Source organism: Denticeps clupeoides, chromosome 5, assembly GCF_900700375.1.
Source record: "Denticeps clupeoides chromosome 5, fDenClu1.1, whole genome shotgun sequence".
Classification (NCBI taxonomy): Eukaryota; Metazoa; Chordata; class Actinopteri; order Clupeiformes; family Denticipitidae; genus Denticeps; species Denticeps clupeoides.
The window spans coordinates 10,793,935-10,813,448 of record NC_041711.1 but is presented as its reverse complement, the minus strand read 5'-3'; the positions used below and the strand labels follow the sequence as shown (position 1 = coordinate 10,813,448).

General features: G+C 45.0%; 1 protein-coding gene across 1 annotated transcript; it reads right to left on the bottom strand.

The window, feature by feature from the left end:
• Nucleotides 1–4,298: 4,298 nt before the first annotated feature.
• Nucleotides 4,299–9,768, bottom strand: slitrk1 (SLIT and NTRK like family member 1). The gene has a single exon (XM_028981565.1). It carries the CDS (start codon nt 8,835–8,837, stop codon nt 6,708–6,710), a length of 2,130 nt encoding a protein of 709 aa, XP_028837398.1. The 5' UTR covers nt 8,838–9,768; the 3' UTR covers nt 4,299–6,707.
• Between the last annotated feature and the right edge of the window lie 9,746 nt (nt 9,769–19,514).

The following is a 19,514-nucleotide window of genomic DNA, read 5'->3' as shown; positions in this document are numbered from 1 at the left end:
GGAGACGGTCAAGGGTCGCGCCACGCCGTCCCCATAATGTCACCTATGAGAAGTCGTCAAGCTCTGGCGGCGTTTCCGCGGCTTGCCAAGCGCAACATGTGCTGCGAGTCTGTTTTCATCACAGCCGCTCCCGTCCCCGTCCCCGTCCCCGTGTTTAGTCATTGTATCTCGTGTGGCGAAGCGGGAGGCGAGAGCCGCGTAATGTAAAGCTGTTCCATCAGTGGACCTCGCCGATAGGAGGACGGGCTGCGCGGGAAAATGCCGACGCCTCGTACATACGGGGCGGTGGATGAAGGCAGACAGCAGGCAGGCGGGCCAGGACCGCGTGGGCACGATGAAGCGCGAGCCAGGGCTCTGCCGGCACCGTAAATTAAACCCCTGGGAGCGTGGAGCGCGGCAAAGTCCACCGCAGTCACGCAGATCGCAGATGGAGGGGGAGGAGGCGGTCTCCTCTCCTCCCGTCCATGCCGTCTCCCCGCCGAACCCCTTTCTTCTCCAGTTCCTTGCCTTCCCCTCAGCCACGCGGCCCTCTCTGGCGACGTGCTTTATCTCACGGCAGATGAGGGGTCTTGAACATGGATTACATCAAAAGCCTCCGCTGAACGCACCACTGGAGGACGAGGCGGCGCCGAACTCACTAAATTCTCCGTAGGCAGCCCTTCACGCTCCCCGGCTCATCCCAGCGTCGCGGCGTGTCTCAGTAATTCATCATCATCACATCAAACAAAGGGACAATGATAGCAGCCGGAACCCCCCGCCCAACCCCACCCTGCCCCATAGCCCTCTCCGCAAGGCGTTGACAGTCAGCAGAAATGTTGCACTATATCAAAGTCGAGTACAATATGTTGTCCGCAGCTTTTTTTTTTTTTTTTTTTTTTTTGTTTTTGGTGTGTTGCCTTTGTGCTTTGTGAGAGTCTGAGGATGTGAGAGCCTAGTGGCCCTGTGGTCACCCCTCATGGAGAAATGTTTCGTTGAAGCACCATATGAATAACCCATTCCAGCGCCATTTGAAAAGTCAATGTGTCACCACATTTTGAAAAGCACCATACTTTTGAAGAGCTTATCTGAATGGGATAAAACCAGACCTGCCAGAATGAATGACCGTGTTGCTGACAGCAAACAAAGCGGTGCATCTTTGCCAAGGCCAGGTTTCGATGGAACAGCTCATGAGGAATTAAAAAAAAAAAAAAAAAACAGATATAATGAAAAGGGAAAAGGGATTGAAACCTTGAAACCTTTTCAGAAGAAAGGCACAGAAGTGTCTACGCTCCCTGTACGGGGAGTATAGGCAAGTAACATGCTTGGCCAAAATCATCATAGCTACGCTCAAATTGCAAACGCGCGGTAGGGAGGAAAGTGTGTCCTTGCCTAACAATCCATCGATCCATTGGTCATCATTGGTGTGCATCACTTAAATCCTTTTAAGCCAAAAAAAGAGCTTGGACGAAATCAATGTGCTGTCAATCAAACCGCGAAAAAAAGCACAAACACACCTTGGAGCAGCGCACGGCCGTGAATCCCGCAGTTTGTCACAGTCCGATTCACCATCTGTCTGCAGAAGTATGGGGCCCTGTCCTTGAATCGGGTATGCTTTTTAAAAGGAGGTGCCTGTCTGGCTAATGTGATGTGAGACACACAGGCAGTGTGGAAAATAGAAAATGGTGGGGAGAGGAAAGATGGATGGATTTTAGAATGAAGGAATAAATGTACGCATGAATGAATTCATGTTTGCGTGTCATTCTTAAATTTCTTCGGCATAACCAGAAAAAAACGTATCCAGGATTGACTATGCAAAATGAAGGCCAAAATGGCTGACAGTTCATAATGTGATATCCCCGTGCTGCACTTTGATGTGGAGTAACACCAATCTTACCGCCGATTCCAAGCATGATGTTATTCCAAGAAGAGCAGCAATGTTGGGATGGAAGATAAAAGGGACATTGCACATGTTGGTTGATTATAATTTGCTCCCACTATCATGGATCTTTTGAACATCTCTTGGACAACAGCACATTATGAAAATGGTTCCATATTTACATCAAAACTATAAATGAACACATGTGGAGTTATATACTTAACAAAAAGTGGAGACCTGGCCTCCACAGTCACCGGACCTGAACCCAGTCGAGATGGTTTGGGGTGAGCTGGACCGCAGAGTGAAGGCAAAAGGGCCAACAAGGGCTAAACACCTCTGGGAACTCCTTCAAGACTGTTGGAGAACCATTTCAGGTGACGACCTCTTGAAGCTCATCGAGAGAATGCCAAGAGTGTGGAAAACAGTAATCAGAGTAAAGGGCGGCTATTTTGAAGAAACTAGAATATAAAACGTTTTCAGATATTTCACCTTTTTTTGTTAAGTACGTAACTCCACATTGGTTCATTCATAGTTTTGATGGCTTCATTGAGAATCTACCAACGTAAATGGTCATGAGAATAAAGAAAACACATTCAATGAGAAGGTGTGTCCAAACTTTTGGCATGTACTGTATATTCTGAAATGAACATGAAATATGTCTGCCTTAACAAAACACTGATCTTTGAGCATGGCCAGCTCTTTGCAGAGTATGAATTTCTTTATTTTTAACGTGGCACATATTCAAAGGGGTTTAATCAGGGCAAATGTGCTACTTTTAGCAGAAAAAGTGAATAATTTCAGAACAGCTTGTGGATGTTGCTGAAATATGCCCAGATCTATAATTTATTTTCTCACATGTATATCTGTTACAATGAACCAAAAGAGTAAGAGAGTAAATTCTTGATGCTGGAACCCTTCAAACTGATATGGTCGTTACTGCATAGCATTAACTTTTTCCTGGAGAGAAAGAAAAATTCAGCCTGGAGTGTACTTGAGCTTAGAACTTTGACCATTTGGCTAATTATAAAACTCGATACCGGACATGGGGGGTCTAGAGCTACACATTTCCTCTGGGCTTCAGCCAGGCACGCTGCAGAAAGAATGTGAAGGGAAGAGAGAGAAAAAGATGGCGCAGCACCTACCCAGGTTTTAAATTTCCCTTTCTGGCAGGTGTGGCACAGACCATGATTTGTGGTGTTTACGGGCACATTATGGTGAGGACATTTCCTCCCCGGTGAGAAATGGGTGCGGGGCCTCTGCTAAACCAAAGCCAATTATAAAACCAATAAGGAAAAGCTGGGGCACCGGGACAAATTAGGGTTACTCAGGGACGCCGTGCTCTCACTGCTCATTGTGATCAACGGCCATTTAGAGGCAGCGGCGATATGAGCTTCCCACAACAGGCAGCTGACGCATAACCATGCATATAATCGAGTGGCCTCCACTCAGCGCGTGATTGGTCGGGGCGAGTTCCTGACTCTGTAATTATGTCACCCTAATCAGCAAGCCACACGCACACAAACCAAAATGCAACTATCCGACAACGATCACATGCACAATCCTGCAAAACACACTTACACGAAAATACAGAATATCCATTAAGATCGAGGCCCTTCAATTCTGACCCAGTATTGATTGTTTGCCGTAGATTTTAACTCTTCACATTCACAGAAAACCAACAATATTTCACGTTGAACTAAAATTAATGTTCCTTTCCAAGATATTCTCATTTCAGAAGATGTACTTGTGTATTGAAACATAGAATTGGGTGATCAATGAGACCGTGGGTTTACAAAAAAAAAATCAGTAAAAAAATTGTCAAACCAAGAGAATTTTTGGAGGAGATTGAGACCAAAAGAGAATACTTTTGAGAAAAAGGATCACTCCAAGAATGTTACTTACTGACCCTTAAGACTCAGCTCCCCACAAATCCAGCAGAGGCTGATTTATCTAAATTGAATTAACGTCAATAATCCCTACTGAAGATTCCTTTTCTGCCACTTTATTATATGGCCAATATAATAGTCCTTCACACTCTGCATTTTTTTTATAGAGTATCCCTTTCAGATATTTCTTTCTACATATAATAGCTTCTACAGATAGCAAGCACAGTCAAGTTCCACACACTGCTGACCTAAATTTCATCATGAAGCATTCATTTATTTAGTTACTTATTCATTTAAGGCCATTGCAGCATTAAGACACCAACAGGATTCAAAATGACTTCCGGTTTGAGTGCATTTCAGCCCGACCGGTCTGTTAAAAGGTCTTTACGTACAGTAAAGTGCAACACAGCAACATGACATCACAGCGTGGGTGTGTTCACAACTCCAACCCTCTCCTGTCACATTTCTCTATGCCCAGCAGTGAAAAACAGCAGTGAGACAGGGCGTTGGGGTCCGCAGCCCGCTCCCAAAAGAACCAAATCTGCGCACCACAGAGATACTCAACCTCAACCACACTTTATTAACAAAATAGAAGCAGGTTGAATGTAGCAAAGCATAGAAATGTAACTCTGAGACACATCAATGAGAAAATGACAAATAATAGACAAGCCGTGTTACAGTATTCCACAGGAAGAGACAGATAATTATCTTTCCGTGTGATAAGCAGTCAGCTCGGCGTGATGGGCAACAATGCTGCTGTCACAGAAATAACAGGTCTGTAGGTCAGACTTCACTTTCCAGAGAGGGTGTTTTGTGTTTTCATGTGTCGAGTCTGAGTCTCTGAATAAGAAGAGGACAGATTGAAAAAAAACAAAAACATTGTGAGTATATTTGAAGCACCCTTGGAAATCCCCTCAATTTTCCTGACCATTTTCTGCAGTATTAATTACATAATAATAATAATAATAATAATAACACCCTCCATTTAATTATTTGATGCTTAAGTGATCATCACTGGTCATTAACAGGCCAAGGTGTCAGACAGTTTCTTTCTATTTACTACAGAAATGCGACCTTGGTGATGGAACCTCTGCATTTGTTTCAGAAAATAAAAAAGTAGATTGACCATCAATGGCTTAAAACGTAAAATGCAGAAAAAAAAAAAAAAAAAAAAAAAAACCTTGATAGTTCTCTGCATTTCATAATCCACGCGCTCCACTGCACGGCGGCAGTGTCCTTTTTCCTGATTATTCCCGTCGTGGGCTACGTGGCCACGCACACGCCCGGCTGTAATTACACGACGCCCCCAGCTGGCGCGCAGAGGCAACAGCGACACCTTCAGGCAGGCCCTGTCCCGTGGGACTGCGTATAAATAGCACGCTGCTTTTGAGGGCATCCCGCGTGTTGCGTCCACGCGTGGTAAGCTTTCCCGCGTGTCATTTAGCATCCCCGTAGACGTTAGGGAAAGCACTGTGAAGAGATGAAGCGTCATTTACAGGGAATAGGGTTGAGACTAAATAACACGCCCAAAGCAAACTAGTAACAGCAATCATCATAATTATAAACATTATTAATAAATAAAAAATAAGAACTAACTGCGTAGTGAAGACACATGAAATGACTTAAGAAACTGGCGCGGTATTCTTTTTACATAGTTCTATGTACACTCCTTGTTCTACAGTATAAGGACATGTTCGTAATAAAGTGTCATTTCCTGTGACGTATTTGGACGAGATAGATGGCTTTACAAAAGCTCACAATATAGTTAAAGTGAATATTAGGCCTTGTGAAGGGAATGCTTCTGTCTGGAGATGTTGGTTTTTTTTTTTTTTTTTTTTTTTTAGTCGGTTTGATTTCTTTTTTTTTTAAAAAGCACTCTAGTTCTATGTGCACACTTGGTATTATACTCGAGTCGAACCTGGACTATGCACATACACGGCTTTACCTCTGCAAAAATATGCCATTACAAAATAAAAAGAGAAAAGAAAATACGGCCTCCCCCTCCTCCTCCTCCCGGACCTTTCCTTTTATAGGCAGACCAAGCTGTCACCCATAAACACACAAGAGCACGGACCGTTATTATTATTATTATTATTAATAATAATGATTTTTTTAAGCTACATTAACTCCGCGGCGAGAGCATCTTTTCGTCGTGAACCTGGCCCATGCTTACCCCGCACCTCGTCTGGTTCTGAACGTCGACGACTGGCACACCACGAGAGAAACACGTTTTTACATTCGTAAGGAGATGACTCAGCGGAGAACCAAAAGTCTAAATAGTCCCGATACCAACCAATCAATCAATCAATCAATCAACTGTCAAAGATGAGAAACGGGAACAAAAACATGCATTTTACAAGAGGTGCTTTTTTTCTCGTTTGTTAAACCCATTTTTTTTTTTAATGTTGGCCTCGTCCTTGAAAAAAAAAACACAAAAAAACAACAAATACAAACCCTAACTGCGTTTTCACCGAAAAATAGAGAAATGGCACTTTGAATATATTCATATATCGTTTCATATGTATATATTTATATATTTATATATATTTATTTCTATTGAAAACACGAAGAGAAGGGTCGGGGGGGGGGGGGGTCTGAATGAACCGTTGTTACTGTGGAATGGATCCCAGCGTGAGTCGAGTCCATGCGAGTCATGCAGATATGATACAGTCCTTATTTACATTACATTCATGCGTTCGTGCACCGTTGCCGTGTCCTGTGCTGCGGTCCCACTCTCAGTCCGGAGTGCAGCACGTGTCTTTACGCGGGTGGGGGTGGGGGGTGGGGTTATCCCGGCTTCTTTTTTTTATTCAATTCTGTACATTATTATACACCGCCTGGATCCGAGGCAGAGGCGAGTCGACTCCGGAGTCGTTGTGATATCAATAATAATAATAATAATGATGATGATGATGATGATGGTACTAATAATACTTCTATCACGAGCCGTGGGGCGCTCTGTTCCCTCACTTGTCGGACAGCAAGTGGGCGCCGCAGTCGTATCCGCGGTGGGACCCGCCGCCACCACCACCGCCACCACCGCCACCACCGCCACCAGCCACGTCGGCCGCGGCGCTGTAGCCGCTGTGCCAGTACGCCGAGCCGTCGCACACCGTCTGCAGCGAGTTGATCTCGGACGCCGACGAGTTGCCGTCCCTCCGCTTGGAGCGCTTGCGGTTGCGCAGGATGAAGACCAGCATCCCCACCACGGTGAAGGCGGACGTGACGAAGACCAGCAGCAGGCCGGGCACCAGCACGGAGATGGACACGCGGTTGGGCTCCAGGTACGAGTTGGGGTGCGGCTCCGCGGACAGCGTGCTGTTGCCGGGCGGCGGCGCCGTGGGCGCCTTCACGTACAGCTCGGGGCACATCAGGTCGTTCCTGACGCGACGGAAGTCCCTCTTCCAGAAGACCTCGGGGGACTCGCACTTCAGATCGCTGACCACCACGTCCGCCCCGAGCCGGTCCGTCCACTGCTTGAAGGGGACGATGCTGCAGGAGCAGTCCCACGGGTTCCCGTGCAGGTCGATCTGGATGATGGAGCCGAGCTGGTCCAGCACGCCCGGCACGGCCAGCGAGGTGAAGTAGTTGTTGTGCAGGCTGATCTTGGACAGGGACACCCCGAGGAAGGCGTCGGCGGGCAGGGACTTGAGCAGGTTGTTGTTGAGGAACAGCACGCGCAGGTTGGGCATGGGGCTGAAGGTGGCCGCCGCGATCAGCTGGATGTCGTTGTACTCCAGGCTGAGGTACTCCAGGTTCTGCAGGCCCGAGAACATCTCCGGCGTCAGCGCGTCCAGGTAGTTCTTGTCCACGTACAGCCAGCGCAGCTCACTCAGGTTCTGGAAGGTTCCGTTCTCGATCACCTTGATGTTGTTGCCGCCCAGGTCCAGCAGGTTGAGGCTGCCGTAGCCGCGGAACTGGTTCCTCCTCACCGTGTGGATGTTGTTCTCGCGCAGGTTCAGCTCGTGGGCGCCCAGCGGCCGGGGCTTCAGGCTGGCCACGCTCTCGATCTTGCGGCCCTCGCAGTTCACCCCCAGGCCCTGCCGGGAGCCGATCAGCTTGCAGCTGCACGTCTGGGGGCAGGAGGCGTTGGAGGGCGGCTCCCGGTCGGCCGTCCCCGTCCCCGCCGCCGCCGCGCCCGTCAGCTTCGTCTTCAGCTGCCAGTTTTCCCGCGATTTGGGGCGCCCCTGGTTCCCGCCGCCGGGGGTGTGGGGCTCGCCGCTCCTGGAAGGCGTTGGGGACGGTCCGGGCTCGGAGGTCTCGTCCTGGGTGGGCGGCGCCACCAAGCTGGAGTCCACCCCGTTCTTTGAAGGGCACAGCTCCGCCTCGGCGGTCTCGTTCAGGTCCCGTCCCTGCAGCCGGGTGGGGGCCTCGCAGATGACGGTCCCGATCAGAGCGTTCTGCGGGATGTTCTCCAGCCACTCCTTCAGCGAGAGCAGGTCACAGTTGCAGTCCCAGGGGTTGTCCTCCAGCAGGACCTCCACTATCCCCGGAATCTGCTCCAGGACCCCCTCGTAAGGCAGCGTTTTTATCCGGTTGCCCCGCAGGTCGAGGTGCGTGATGGGGACGTGCTGGAACACGTTGACAGGAAGCGCGCTGATGAGGTTGTCGTTCAGGATCAAGACCTCCAGCTTGTTCAGGTCCCTGAAGACCGACGGGTCGATGTCGCGCAGCAGGTTGAAGTCCGCCTGCAGGTACTCCAGGTCGTCCAGGCCCAGGAAGGTGTTCCTCTTGAAGGAGCGGATCTTGTTGTTGTTGATGTGCAGCCGCTTGACCAGCTGCAGCCCCAGGAAGGCGCCGGGCACGATGTCGTGCAGGCCATTGTTCTCCAGGTGGAGGCTCACGGCGTTGTAGAAGTTGGCGAACTCGTTGGGGAAGAGGCGGGACAGCGAGTTGCCGTGCAGCAGGAGGTGGTAGAACTGCGAGCTGGGGCCCGTCAGGTGGTGCAGGTTGGCGAAGCCGCGCTTCTCGCAGTCGACGTGCAGGTCGCCCTCCACGGCGTCGCAGGAGCAGATCTGCTCCTTGCAAACGTCCCTCGTGACATTTCCGATCGCAACACAAAGAGCCGCCTTCAGCAACACGATCCACAGAAGCATCTTCAGCGCCGACGAGTCATCCCCGATTTCAAGACACGAATGCGACGAGCATTATTATCGGGGTTAAAAAAATATATCGATAGATATAGAAATAATAAGAATTAAAAAGAAGGGGGGGGGGGGGTAAAATCAGCACTCTTTAGAAAGCAGTAGATCCATGGCCACCTAGCGCTCTGTGTCCAGACGGGGGCCACGACACGGTTTTAGATCCTTTTGTTCAGTCCCCACGCGTGACTTTTCAAATGTTCCAGCGCCCATCGCTTCTCGGCTTCGGATTCGGGGGACTGACCTTGCATCGTTTCCCGTACGGATCCGGGGCTCCGGGGAGGGAGGGGAGCTGTCCTCTCCTCCCGTGGTGCTGAATTCACACCCACGGCGGAACGCGGAGCATCGCGGACGTGGAGGAAACCCGAAACGGCAATAAAAAACCCGAGAAAAGAAAAAGAAAAGAGGAATTCCTCACATCCACCCGACCGGCTCCCCGGTCCCGCCGCTTTTCCCAGTCGGAGAGGGAGGGAGGGAGGGGGGGGGGGGTGTCACGGTTACCGAGAGCGCGCGCTGGTTCCGACACCCTCCGCCGAGCTGCTACGGCAAAAAATCCATCGGGCGACGGGAATGCCGATGGGGGGCAAGGAGGACCAAAAAAAAAAAAAAAAAAAAAAATCAATCAATCCACATACAGGGCAGGAGTCGAGAAAGGATTCACGTCTTCAGTCCCGTGCTGTCACGCCACTTCTTTTTCTCGTTTGGAAAAAAAAATAACATACGTTTATATATTTATATATATATATATATATGTATATTATTTTTTTATATTCTTCTTAACGCATCCATATGCTGTTCGGACGATGTTCTCGACGTCTCGAAGTAAACCGCGAAAAGAGGTTAGAGGAGCCCCGACGAACCGCGTCTGCGAGCCGCATTTCGCCGAGGAGTGGGAAAGAGAGAGAGAGGGAGAGGGAGAGAGAGAGAGAGAGAGGGAGGGAGGGTGAGAGAGGGAGAGACAGAGAGAGAGAGAGACAGAGAGAGAGAGATGGAGGGTGAGAGAGGAGGGAGAGAGAGAGAGGGAGGGAGAGGGAGAGAGGAGGGAGAGAGAGAGAGAGAGAGGAGAGAGAGGGAGAGGGAGAGGAGAGGGAGAGAGAGGAGAGGGTAGAGAGAGAGAGAGAGAGAGGGAGGGAGGTAGAGAGACAGAGGGAGAGAGACAGAGAGAGAGAGAAGCTCCACTGCGCCAGCAGCCGCGGGATACAGGTGTTGCTGCCTCTTCTACTGGGGAGCCGCAGTTGAATGCGGTAAAATAATTAACTGCACGACGCCACGCTGCCCACGGACGGCGGATCCCCAACTTTGATTAATGGAACAACAAATGCTGCGTCAAGGGGAGGCTACACGTAGACCGTCGCCGATATAAATAATAATAATAAAAAAAAACCAGAACATTCCTTTAGCATTCTGCCCGGGCTCCCTTCCGACACCGCAGTGTACCTTTATTTTACTTTCATTTATTTCTCGCCTCCATATACACGAACATGCCATCACACGTTCATTTCGTTTTTTTTAAGCGGAAAAACATCTCAAAAGCACAGACGGACTCCAGCCATCCGTCATCTTCATCTTGATCTTCTTTTTCTTTTTTTCTTCTCCAGACTCCCCCCACCCGCCCCGCCCCAGTCTCACGACGTCACGAGATCGGCGGCGCCGGAAACTACTCTCGTCGCGCGCGCGTCGTCCCCGCGGAACGTCCTTAATGAGGGAAAGGGGGCGGGGCGTGCAGCCTTCTCTTCTGCCCCGGCCCCGCCTCCCCCGATGTTAAACCGATTGTGCTGATGAATAGACGGGGGTGAACCGGCACCAAACAATCGCATAACGGTAATGGGATCAGGGCCATTTTGAAGAACGATGATGACAATTACTACCATAAAACATAAAAAAAAAAAAAAAAAAAATACAAAAACCTCACCATTAAATAACAAGCACATGGCGTGCATCAATAAGGACAATTTGATTGCAGGAATAAAACCGTGACAAGATGAGGCTCCCCGAGACCCTCAGCTATCGCCTCAAAATGGGCATCACTGGCCCAGTGTCTTGCGGGTTGCTTTAACGAATGGAAATTACGCACGTTGCCTAGTAGCAGAGCTTCCTCTGCCAGTCTCTCCTCTCCTTTCCTCTCCGCCACTGTGCTACAGACCTAAAAGTGTCCTAGTCGGAGTGGAGCAAATCCCAGTGCGGGTGGAATATGTTGGACCTTTCTTTTACATAAAAAAGCTGCTTCTCTCGTCCAACCATGGAGAAAATGACCAGATTTTCATTGTGCGGTGACTGTCTGAAGGAGGAGACCGTGGCTCAGGCTGTTCCTGAGGGCAGGTTGGAGGTTCTCTTTTCACTTTTATGGTACATAATTTACATAAATGTACACTAAACAATAATAGAAACAAGGTCATGGTGATCATCTGTATACATTTATTATTTTGTCTCAAACAAGACAATCATGAAAATCTCATTTAATTGAACTCGTGATTAAAATATCTGACAAAATCAAATCAGCTCACTTTTATAGACACCAAAAGACAATGAATACGGGCAGTGGTGGCCTAGCGGGTAAGGAAAGGTTGCAGGTTCCAATCCCGAGCCGCCAATGAGCAGAGCCCCGTCCCCACACACTGCTCCCCGGGCGCCTCTCATGGCTGCCCACTGCTCACCAAGGGTGATGGTTAAAAGCAGAGGACACACCGTATGCTGTACGGTCTGCCTGATGCTAGCAGTTTGAAAAGATTGTGATTGGGGTCTTTAATGATTTTCTCTGCTCTCCTCAAGCTCCAGTTGGTGTAGATGTCCTTAGTTAAATAGTTAAGTGAGCAGAATACCCAAAGTCATAAGGTTAAAGATGACACTTACATAAATGTCTCATATTTATTGTACTTACTGACGAAAAATGACTTAAAAACAAAACAAAAATGCATTTTGTTAGATGTAGTTTGGCTTTTGTCTTTGAAAAAAAGGCTTCAACTTCTGCTGGATTCTAGGGCGTCTGGCAGATTTATTTTCAGTGATGCTTAGATCATGGAACAGTGTGTAGGGCCAATGCCCTTTTTTAGTTAAAATTTTTCCACAGATGTTTGCTTATAGGATTTGCAGTTTTTTTTCTTCAGATCCATTACTCCTCTGCCTGAGCCGAAGGCTGCAACACAAACCCAAGGTATAATCATTCCATGTTTCGTAGGAGAGGTGTTCTTTTCCCGGCGTTGACCACCCTGAGTTCTCCATCCCTGCCTCTGGACATTGTAGCATAACAGGTCTAGAAGTTTAATTGCAAACTTCAGATGCAGAAGTTGCTGTCTGCTGTCTCAACAGTGAAGGTCATGTTTTTTTTTGTTTCTTTCTGGTGAAGGTCTTGTGCTGTCTTCCAATGGTAGTTATCCAATAGACAGTTCTGTTGCAAGGTTTACTTGGTCCATCCAGATATCAGCTTGACTTCCAGCATTCGTTTTTATTGGCATGTCTTGACAGCATTACTAAACATTACTAAAGTGTACAATTATTTACATCTTGAAAATCTTTTAAAAACATTTTCATAAGTCTGCACAGAAAGATTTTCATTTCAAGCTTGTTGCTGCATTGGCAATGTTCATTGCATGTAAATGTCCATCCACTGTCTGAAATGGCTTGATGCAGTCAACAGTATGTTGAGGCAGCAATTTAGAAAATCTTTTTTCCATTATCTTCTAGTACTTTGAGAATTGTATATGAGACTACATATGATCCAACGATGACCCAGATTTATTTTCCTGGCTCAGGCAGACAGATTTTGATTTAAAATGTCCTGGCATTTCATGGAGTGCATGATGCCTTGTACCCTAACAAGGCTTCCAGGGCCTTTGAAGGAAAAACAGCCCACAACACCACAGATTCTCTACCCTATATTACAGCATATTTTTAACCAGACATGTGGTTCCAGTCGAGTTTTGATCGATCGTTCTATCTATCTATCTATGCACACACAGAGTATACAGTTACACTGCACTTCAAACAGAGTATATTGGGAAGATATAGAGTATCATGACTGTATTTCTCTTGAAAATGTTGTTGACCAAAACTGCAAGAAACAACAATAATAAGACTATGGCAAGCTGTCAAGAGAGAAAATGAGATAAAATGAAATGCAGCCACCCCACCCCTTTCTGAGACGCATCATCAATCATATTCTAATTCTCTTTAATGCTGGAGGCTCTGAATCATATAGTGTGTCATTCGCTTATCCGAATCCAATTCCAACTTGTTCACTGGACGTAACCTTCAGCAGCACCTAAAGTTCCAGCTGGCCCAGCGTGCGCATCGCTTCAAACAGGCGCCTCGCATCTGAACCACTCACCTTCCCGCTGCGGGCCACAGAAAGCATGCAGAAGCGCGTTCAAGCTAAACTAAGCATCCAATAGCCGGTCCGGCCTCCCAGACAAACACGGCGCAAAGGACGAGCTGGGGTGCCAGAGACGGATCAATCACACACATTCATTAGACGAGTGGGCAAACACAACAGCAGTGGGCTGGATAACACTAAAATGTTCTCCATCCTCTGAGTCCACTGTAAAGGGCATGTCTGTGTGGCGCTACATATAAAACGAAGCACAGTTTGCTAATAACCAATTATCTTGATCACTGCTCCAAACTCCTGAAATGAAGTGCCGATCAGCCATCTGCACGTTTTGTTTGGTAGCAGCTTAGGATCTGAGGTCCCAAAAGTAAAAAAATATGGTCGTGATGTCCTCTGACAGGAGGGATTATGAGAAAAGAGAACAGTAAGGAAAAGCAGGAGAAAGGGAGGAGGTGAGAATCATAAATAATCACAATCAAACAGAAGTGGGCTGAATGGGTAGTTAGTTAGCCTCTCCAAGACACTGAAAACTAGTGCTTTCTTAATTATTTCTATTTAAGTTAATACAAAAGATGAACTCGAATTGACATCAGCGGACACGTTTTACACAGTGCCACAAATATCTGGTTTTAAGTCTAAATTCCCTTCCTCGTCATGCAGCTTTCATTAATTACATGCCTTATCGTTTCTTCTATTGTTCATCAGACGTTGATGTCGAGCTCGAAATCGCTTTATTGTTACACGTACCTGTTTAGCATTCAAGGTCCATCATTCTCAGCTAAATTGATTTGTGCAGTCTATTTGAACAGAATTTGCAAATCTGTGCTATGATTAATCTGATTATAAGAACTTTAGGTCGGACACATCCATTCACCTGAACTGATATTTTCCAAGAATGTACTCTGCCACATAGGATATTGACGTATACACGGTGCCTGATTGTATTTCCTGGATGTTATTTAGGACATTTTTAGTAAGGATGTGACCTTAATCTAGTCACGGCCCAACAGCTCGGGTTCAGATGCAAGTGAATTGAAGCATAGCTTTAATCTCTGAGCTAACATCGCCAGTTCTGCTGTCTGACATTAAGGTCAAAATATCAGCCTTCAGATCTTTTTATCCGAGACCAGTATACATAGAACCATATCCAACACAGCCTTTTTTTTTTTATCAGGTGGCCATATATGTCTAGATAAAGAAGTGGATGGATTAAATAATGAATTCCCATTTGTGCAAAATACCATTTTCCATGTCAAATTATGTGTACTTACATTCCGACAAATAATGCAGTATGAACTCTATCCCCTTTTCCTACCACTTTCGGTTGTGATCAGCCTGCTGTGGTTTGAATTCAATACTCTAATGGATTAAACTATACAAGCATTTATAACTTGATTAGCTCTGCATTCTAATATCTGATCATGCTGACTCATGTTGTGCCTCACAGTGATTTATTGATTTTTAGTCCAGAACATATGTAGTCATATTGCGTTTGCAGAATGATCATTTGGAGTTATGCAGACTTGCGCTCTATATGCACCAATAACATTATGACCGCTCACATGACATTTATCATAAATGCTTATTCAGAGCGACTTACAGTCAGTAGTTAAAAGGACAGTCCCCTTCGAGACACTCAGGATTAAATGTCTTGCTCAGCCGCACAATTGTAGTGAGTGTCTTCTGGTTCATCTGCAAATGTGTTAATCATTAAGCTACTGACACCCCATATAGAATATAGAATATGTCCCCCTTTTTCCAGCAGCCCAGATGGAGCCATGGACCCCACGACAGCAAGAGTGAGTCTCTGCGGTGCAGTTTTGATGCTCACCCAGCCATTGCAAGAGTTTTTGAAGTTGGACACAAGGCAGTATGGGGATCTGTCATATATCTCATCCAAGTTCCTTACAGGTCATACTTCAAATCCTCACATGGTCGCCTGTGTCACAAATATCTGCTTTGCTTCTTGTGTACCGTGACACCCACAAAATGAATACAGGAGCAACATCTGTTTATTTGGCTCTGAAGTCGGCAGAGGTGAGAATAGAGTTGAAGCAATCGTTCTAATCTACATGTGATGAAGATTAGTGTGCAGTGGGTGCCTTAGCCCTTTATTGTCACAGCTGTCTGTCATGCCTCGTGCCAGCCCCATCTTCATTCTCCACCACTGACTACAACCCAAGGCCATTATCTAGCCACAACAATGGCTGACCTTAACAATAAAATGGACTGACAGTTAACATGAGATTGTGTTTTAATTGAACAAGCATATTTGCATGCAAATCCATTCGGCTGCACTGTACAGCGTTGGGTAGATGGCGCTGAAAATGTTTTAAAAGGCACAATCAATTATGACTAAGATTAAAACACACACACACACACACACACACACACTCCTAACTAGTAATTCTCACTACATGATATTTGTATGTGAAAATGCATTGTATTATTACAAGATGTCATAATGTTTTATGTAAGTTTGCCAAATGAATTTGTAATTAAATCACTTCAATCATTTTAGAATTAAATAGTAATATTTAAATTACTCACCTTGAAATATTATATTTGATGTCTATCAAATGACGTTCAATTAATAAATATTTGATAAACAAAAGACTAATTAATTATTTATTATTTAATTTGTGTGGTTAATTAATGTTTTGTTTTCTATTCCTGATGAATGTTGAAATGTTATTCATCAGTTTCTAAGAAATTTTGTGAACGGAAAAAAATAAAATAAATAAAAATAGAACTGAGTTTAAGGATTTAAGAGGAGGCTAGCGGACCTCTTCTCGCCACAGTTCCGCGTTGCCAAGTGTAATGACACCTAGTGAATAGCATCTTTACAGCTTGTAATTAGCCAAATGAATAATGAGTAGAGTAGAATAATGAGTAGAATTGTGTGTGCGCGAGTGAGGCTGAGTCAGCAGGTAACAATGTAAATTGGAATCCTAAAGAGAATCAACCCAACCCTTAGTGGAGCCTGGAAGACAGGCTGTGCCTGCAGAGGTCATGCAGTGCTCTCACGGGTAATACTCTGTACCCGTTGCACACACAGGAGCGGTTGCCATTAATCCCACTAAAGCTGCATGAAGTGTCATGTCAACCCTCAGCACACAGCAGCTGTGCAAAATCTGGACAAAAATAAAAGTTTGTGATTTTTCTACCTTAAAAAAAAAAGATCAAAAGTAAATTATTTAATTTATTCAGATTAAGATATTATCACCACCAGTTTTGGCCATCCTGCATTGTCGGTGAAATGCCAGGCTTCTGTATTTACAGACTGAGTAAAACATATAGTTCCTTCTTCACCAGAGCCAACTTTCAATGCAAGTAACACACCTTTTTGATAACGTTTTTCATTTATTAGCTGTAAAATTGTGCATTAAAATGTGCTACACATCAGCATGTTACCTTTGTGTTGTTTCCCATAATTGGGATTCTCCCTGTTGGGAAATAAATAAATACATGAAAAAATCTACCCAGCTGTGTGCATCCAGACTTCTCCACCTAAACTCTTTTGTGAAAACAATAATTGAAAATTAACATGACTCAACCTGAATATCAAAAATGGTTATGTTTCCATCGCAACGCTATGAAAACACTCCTTCTTAAAGACAAAATCTATTACCGTATAATTTTCTGCTCTTTTGTGTGAGAATCAGTCTATCGAATGCTGAACTAAACTTTTGCCCTATACCATTTTGCCCTTTTTTTATCTTTCTATTTCATAAAGCCTTATTACTGCTGTAGAGAGTACCTTACTACATTATTACTGCTGTACAGAATCCTACTGGCACCTTCGTCCTTTGTCCAGTCAAGTTGAGAGAAAATTATCTCATGCTAAATGCAGGTCTATTCTCAGACATCAAGCAGCACCAAAAGTGTTTGTCAAAATGATCCAAACAAAGATGGAAAAGAGGACACATTGTATTAAATGTGATCTTTTTATGTAATCTACTCTCGATTAAGTGCTGCCATAGCCCCGCCACGTTGACATAAATGATGCACGTTGTACTTAAAATTCTGTAATGTGGAATATTCCAGGTCCATGAATTATATGTTAAAACGATGCCCCCACTCCATTCAGAAACAAGTTCCATCACCAGGTGGCCATAGGGTGTTGTGAAGGATGGATGGTCACCCCGACACTGCATTCCTGTATGAGGAATTCAGTTTGGATGAAGCAGAAACATTATAGTACATTCTGATAGGTTTGTGGCAAGCCTTTTGGGTTCAAGAAGGAGGTTCTTTTTTATCTTACTTTTCACTGTCTGTTTGGCAATAAATTAGCAGCTCATGGTTTCTGGAACTTGATAAAATGAGTGAAAATGTCCACCCTTTGTTGAGGTGTTCAATTATTTCTTGAGATACTATGTCTATTGTTAATTATTTCAGATTTTAATTATAACTGGGATTCATTTAGGAAGTTAATATTGTTATAATCTCTAACAGAGAAAACGAGTTGAATTCTACACAAACCTTGAGCTAGTCGTTTTTTGTTTTTTCTGAATCTGTCAAGTTTAGTGTCTGTTTAAACAGATACTGTGATTGATTTATTCCTGTTAATATGAGTCACTCCTATTAGCATGATGAGTAAAATCTGATCACTTTCTGAATAAACTGGATATGCAGATGGATCCCGCATCCAAATATCAAGGTAAAAGTGTACCATCCATGCTTGGCTACGTCTTGTCGCTGTTTGAAAAAAACAAAAAACTAAAAACTCATGAAGCAGGAAATACAGCTAATGTGAGCACTTGAAAGTCTGCCGCTCCCTTCATTTGAATTTTAATGTTTCTCTTCTAAAACATGAATGTGTCGCTATTAAAAATGCTCCGGCGTTTGAAGGAACCCAGAATTGCTCTGGATATTGATAATATCATGACAGAAAAAACTGGCAGTTGCAACACGGCAGCTAATTGCATGTGTTCAACGCAGAAGCCCTTTTCACTTCTGAAGTCTCAATTAGTTTTGTCCATTGCGCGGTTACCATGGCAGCACTCCCATAGCCATGCTTCATTGTAATTCGGAGAGCTCATAAACTGCACCCAGAGTTGCGCATGCACCTTCAGGTAAAGGAGATTTACTGCTTTGATTCTGCTTGTCAGCTGGGGAGCCGGAGAGTTCGGGGGATGCCAGAGGAACACCGGATTCAATTAAAGCCCTGTTTTCATCAGCCGCTTTCCAGTCCTCATCATTGTTTCCAGAATCAATAAGCCTTAAATGATTCACAGCACTCGTGCAGCAGAGATGAGATGTTGCTCTGACGTTAGCATGGACGCCGTATAAAACCAGGGACCATAAGGTGGCCAGGTTTTATGCCCCAAATAATGGAACACCCTGCACATTGACTGCTGCCTTGTTTATCTAGAACCTAGAAGGTGATGATATGGGTATTTTTGGGTCAGAGAAATGTTAACCCCCTCACCCCTCCCCTCGCAAATGAATGGCATCAAAGTTAGTGAATAATCAGGCAGAGCTGCTTTGAAAAAAAAAAAAAATGAACAAAAAGGACCACTGAGCAGAATTCTTTTAATTAAACCACAAAGCGAACAACAGAATCCTGCTCGAGGCCATGTCTGTTGACTGAAGCATGTTAGGGCTTTGTATAGATCTCGATAAGATTAGCCCTGATCTTAATTACAATTGGAGCCTAATTTTGACTGGCCTTGTCATTGAGGAGGGAAAGTGCCAGGTGCCAGATACGGAATCACCATTATTTGATACTAATATGAAGTCCAATTTTCATATTTCTGAATGCCTATTACACAAATTCACTTTCATTTTGTGGCTTAACTCATTATGTCGGTTTAGTGCCATTTTGGCATTTGTGTATCTCCTCAACCGAACATGGAATAGATAGAACTGTTGATTGGAATGATGCATATAGTCTTTATTTTATATTGTATATAATGCACCTGGCACTGTGGTGCACTGGTTGAGGTGCCTGCTTTGCAATTTAGACAACATTTCAAAGAAATGTTGGTAGAGTTCAATGTTGGTAGATTTTACTTAAACTTGGAGTCATGATGAGTGTCCAATAAGATTCAACCTTTTTACTCAGCTAGTCTGATGGTAATAAGAAGTTGGGTCCACCACTGAGGAGCAAGAACTGAACAGAGTCTTGCTCTTATTTTGATGAGTGTAGGCACAAGATGAGAAATGCTTAATACTCTAAGCAGACAATAAGTGACCTGCTGTTGGCTTTGAAATAAGAAGGAAAGGGGCCATTTATTGCCTTAAAGGTTTTGAACATAACAATGTAGTGTGTGAAAGTTTGAAGACCTTGTATAAGTCTTACAGCA